The sequence below is a fragment of the Coturnix japonica genome, unplaced genomic scaffold (assembly GCF_001577835.2).
Source record: "Coturnix japonica isolate 7356 unplaced genomic scaffold, Coturnix japonica 2.1 chrUnrandom533, whole genome shotgun sequence".
In the NCBI taxonomy this organism is placed as follows: Eukaryota; Metazoa; Chordata; class Aves; order Galliformes; family Phasianidae; genus Coturnix; species Coturnix japonica.
In genome coordinates, this window is record NW_015439916.1 from 38,314 (window position 1) to 43,514 (window position 5,201).

Sequence of the window (5,201 nt, forward strand, 5' to 3'; positions counted from 1 at the left end):
GTCCTTATAGGGTCCTTATAGCGTCCCTATAGGGTCCTTATAGGGTCCTTATGGTGTCGGGGTCCTTATAGGGTCCTTATGGGGTCGGGGTCCTTTTATAGGGTCCTTATAGGGTCCTTATGGGGTCAGGATCCTTATAGGGTCCTTATAGGGTCCTTATAGGGTCCTTATGGTGTCGGGGTCCTTATAGGGTCCTTATAGGGTCCTTATAGGGTCCTTATGGGGTTGGGGTCCTTATGGGGTCCTTATGGGGTCGGGGTCCTTATACGGTCCTTATAGAGTCCATATGGGGTCCTTATAGGGTCCTATGGGGTCCTTATAGGGTCCTTATGGGGTCGGGGTTCTTATAGGGTCCTTATGGGGTTGGGGTCCTTATAGGGTCCTTATGGTGTCGGGGTCCTTATAGGGTCCTTATAGGGTCGGGGTCCTTATAGGGTCCTTATAGGGTCCTTATGGGGTCGGGGTCCTTATACGGTCCTTATAGGGTCCTTATGGGGTTGAGGTCCTTATAGGGTCCTTATAGGGTCCTTATGGGGTTGAGGTCCTTATAGGGTCCTTATAGGGTCCTTATGGGGTCAGGGTCCTTATAGGGTCCTTATAGAGTCCTTATAGGGTCCTTATGGGGCTGGGGTCCTTATAGGGTACTTATGGGGTCGGGATACTTATACGGTCCTTATAGAGTTATAGAGTCCTAATAGGGTCCTTATAGGGTCCTATGGGGTCCTCATAGGGTCCTTATGGGGTTGGGGTCCTATTGGGTCCTCATAGGGTCCTTATTGGGTCGGGGTTCTTATAGGGTCCTTATAGGGTCCTTATAGGGCCCTTATGGGGTCTTTATAGGGTCCTTATAGGGTCCTTCTGGAGTCAGGGTCCTTATAGGGTCCTATGGGGTCCTCATAGGGTCCTTATGGGGTTGGGGTCCTTATAGGGTCCTTATAGGGTCCTTATGGGGTTGGGGTCCTTATACGGTCCTTATAGAGTCCTTATAGGGTCCTTATAGGGTCCTATGGGGTCCTTATAGGGCCCTTATGGGGTCAGGGTCCTTATAGAGTCCTTATAGGGTCCTTATGGGGTCAGGGTCCTTATAGGGTCCTTATAGGGTCGGAGTCCTCATAGGGTCCTTATGGTGTCGGGGTCCTTATAGGGTCCTTATAGGGTTGGGGTCCTTATAGGGTCCTTATGGGGTCCTTATGGGGCTGGGGTCCTTATAGGGTCCTTATGGGGTCCTTATGGGGTCAGGGTCCTTATACGGTCCTTATAAAGTCCTTATAGGGTCCTTATAGGGTCCTTATGGGGCTGGGGTCCTTATAGGGTCCTTATAGGGTCCTTATGGGGTCGGGGTCCTTATACGATCCTTATAGAGTCCTTATGGGGTCCTTATAGGGTCCTATGGGGTCCTCATAGGGTCCTTATGGGGTCGGGGTTCTTATAGGGTCCTTATGCGGTCCTTATGAGGTCGGGGTCCTTATAAGGTCCTTATAGGGTCCTTATGGGGCTGGGGTCCTTATAGGGTCCTTATGGGGTCCTTATGGGGTTGGGGTCCTTATAGGGTCCTTATAGGGTCCTTATAGGGTCCTTATAGGGTCCTTTTGGGGTCGGGGTTCTTATATGGTCCTTATAGAGTTATAGAGTCCTTATAGGGTCCTTATGGGGTCAGGGTCCTTATAGGGTACTTATACGGTCCTTATGGGGTCCTTATGGGGTCAGGGTCCTTATAGGGTCCTTATAGGGTCCTATGGGGTCCTCATAGGGTCCTTATGGGGTTGGGGTCCTTATAGGGTCCTTATAGGGTCCTTATGGGGTTGGGGTTCTTATAGGGTCCTTATAGGGTCCTTATAGGGTCGGGGTCCTTATAGGGTCCTTATAGGGTCCTTATAGGGTCCTATTGGGTCCTCATAGGGTCCTTATGGGATCAGGGTCCTTATAGGGTCCTTATAGGGTCCTTATAGGGTCCTTATGGGGTCGGGGTCCTTATAGGGTGACCTATTATGGGATGGGGGGGGGGTTCGACCCCATCCCATCCCCTATTAAATCCTATTGACCCTATAACTGAAGCCTGAAGAGCATCATTGGGATGGGAGTCGGGGCTGGAGCCTTCGTCCTGGCCAAGTATGGGGTGAGTTGTGGGGTCTATGGGGCGGCTATGGGGCGGCTATGGGGCGGCTATGGGGTCTATGGGGTCTTTATGGGTTCTCTATGGGGTCTATGGGGTCTATGGGGCAGCTATGGGGTCTCTATGGGGTCTATGGGGTCTTTATGGGACGGCTATGGGGTCTATGGGTTGATTATGGGGTCTGTGGGGTCAGTATGGGGTCTATGGAGTGGTTATGGGGTCTATAGGGTGAGTATGGGGTCTATGGGGCAGCTATGGGGTGGCTATGGGGTCTACGGGGAGGTTATGGGGTCTATGGGGCAGCTATGGGGCGGCTATGGGCTCTATGGGGTCTATGGGGTGAGTATGGGGTCTATGGGGCAGCTATGGGGCGGTATGGGGTCTATGGGGTCTATGGGGCAGCTATGGGGCAGCTATGGAGTCTATGGGGATGGCTATGGGGTCTATGGGGTCAGTATGGGGTCTCTATGGTCTCTATGGGGTCTATGGGGCAGCTATGGGGTCTATGGGGTCAGTATGTGTTCTATGGGGACAGCTATGGGGTGTGTGGGGTCAATATGGGGCCTATGGGGTCAGTATGGGGTCTGTGGGGAGGTTATGGGGTCTATGGGGTCAGTATGGGGTCTATGGGGACGGCTATGGGGTCATGGGGTCTATGGGGTGGCTATGGGGCGGCTATGGGGTCTATGAGGTCTGTGGGGTCTCTACGGGGTCAATATTGGGTCTATGGGATGGCTATGGGGTCTATAGGGTCCGTATGGGGTCTATGGGGTCAGTATGGGCTCTATGGAGTCAGATTGGGGTCTATGGGGTCTCTATGGGGTGTATGGGGTGGCTATGGGGTCTATGGGGTCTCTATTGGGTCTATGGGGTCTATGGGGCAGCTATGGGGTCTATGGGGACAGCTATGGGGTGTATGGGGTCAATATGGGGCCTATGGGGTCAGTATGGGGTCTATGGGGAGGTTATGGGGTCTATGGGGCAGCTATGGGGCAGCTATGGGGTCTATGGGGAGGTTATGGGGTCTATGGGGCAGCTATGGGTCTCTATGGGGTCAATATGGGGTCTATGGGGTCTATGGCATCTATATGAGGTCAATGGGGTCAATATGGGGTCTATGGGGAGACCATGGTTTCTATGGGGGGTCTATGGGGTCTATGGGGTCAATATGGGGTCTACGGGGCAGCTATGGGTATCTATGGGGTCAATATGGGGTCTATGGGGTCTCTGTGGTCAGTATGGGGTCTATGGGGTCTATATGGGGTACTTGGGAGGACCATGGGTCTATGGGGTGTCTATGGGGTCTGTGGGGTCAATATGGGGTCTATGGGGCAGCTATGGGTCTCTATGGGGTCAATATGGGGTCTATGGGGTCTATAGGGTCAGTATGGGGTCTATGGGGTCTATATGGGGTATTTGGGGGGACCATGGGGTCTATGGGGTGTCTATGGGGTCTGTGGGGTCAGTGTGGGGCCTATGGGGTGGCTATGGGGTGAGTAGTGGGGTTATGGGTTCTATGGGGTGGCTATGGGGTCTATGGGGTCTCTATGGGGTCTATGGGGTGGCTATGGGGTCTATGGGGTCACTATGGGGTCTATGGGGTCCCTATGGGGTCTATGGGGTGGCTATGGGGTCTATGGGGTCTCTATGGGGTCTATGGGGTCACTATGGGGTCTATGGAGTCTCTATGGGTCTCTATGGGGACTATGGGGTGGTTATGGTGCAGCTATGGGGTTTATGGGGCCAGTATGGGGTAAGTAGTGGGGTCTATGGGGCGGCTATGGGGTCTCTATGGGGACTATGGGGGTGGTTATGGGGTCAATATGGGGTCAATATGGGGTCTATGGGGTGGCTATGGGATATATGGGGTTCTATGGGGTCTCTATGGGGTCAATATGGGGCCTATGGGGTGGCTATGGGGTCTCTATGGGGTCTCTAGGGTGTCTATGGGGCAGTTATGGGGTCTATGGGGTCTATGGAGTCTATGGGGTCAATATGGGGCTCTATGGGTTCTATGGAGTCTCTATGGGGTCTATGGGGTCTCTATGGGGCTCTATGGGGCTCTATGGGGTGGCTATGGGGTCTATGGGGCTCTACGGAGTCTATGGGATGGTTATGGGTTCTGTGGGGCTCTATGGGGTCTCTATGGGTCTCTATGGGTCCCTATGGATCTCTATGGGGCCTATGGGGCGTCTATGGGGTCAATATGGAGTTATGGGGTCTATGGGTCTCTATGGGGTCTCTATGGGTCTCTATGGGTCTCTATGGGTCCCTATGGGTCTCTATGGGTCCCTATGGGTCTCTATGGGGCCTATGGGGTGTCTATGGGGTCAATATGGAGTTATGGGGTCTATGGGTCTCTATGGGTCTCTATGGGTCTCTATGGGTCTCTATGGGTCCCTATGGGTCTCTATGGGTCTCTATGGGTCCCTATGGGTCCCTATGGGTCTCTATGGGTCTCTATTGCAGTTGTCCGGCCTGACCTCGTCCACCACGGAGCTGATCATGGGGCACCTCTTCACTCAGGTCTGTACTGGTTTATACTGGTCTATACTGGTTTAGACTGGTCCATACTGGTCCATACTGGTCCATACTGGTCCATACTGGTCTATACTGGTCCATACTGGTTTATACTGGTCCATACTGGTCCATACTGGTCCATACTGGTCTATACTGGTCTATACTGGTCCATACTGGTCCATACTGGTCTATACTGGTCTATACTGGTCCATACTGGTCTATACTGGTCTATACTGGTCTATACTGGTCCATACTGGTCCATACTGGTTTACACTGGTCTATACTCGTCTATACTGGTCCATACTGGTCCATACTGGTCCATACTGGTCTATACTGGTCCATACTGGTCTATACTGGTCTATACTGGTCTATACTGGTTTATACTGGTCTGCCCCATAGGAAGAAGTGGCGGCTGCTGCCCCCCCAGTACAAGAAGTGAGAGAGAACATGGAGAACTGCCCCAATGTGGGGCTGTACTGGGCCATGTACAACAGGTTTATACTGGTTTATACTGGTTTATACTGGGTTATACTGGGATATACTGGGTTATACTGGGATATACTGGGAT

The 5,201-nt window shown here is 52.5% G+C and overlaps 1 protein-coding gene across 1 annotated transcript in view; it reads left to right on the forward strand.

The window, feature by feature from the left end:
- LOC107307287 (protein NDRG2-like) overlaps positions 1–5,201 on the forward strand; it is a 30,163-nt gene that overhangs the window by 22,239 nt on the left and 2,723 nt on the right. The window contains exons 6-8 of the mRNA XM_015850783.1: positions 2,056–2,116; positions 4,583–4,639; positions 5,033–5,127. Of these exons, the coding sequence (XP_015706269.1) occupies positions 2,056–2,116; positions 4,583–4,639; positions 5,033–5,127 (213 nt within the window). The remainder of the gene's footprint in view (positions 1–2,055; positions 2,117–4,582; positions 4,640–5,032; positions 5,128–5,201) is intronic.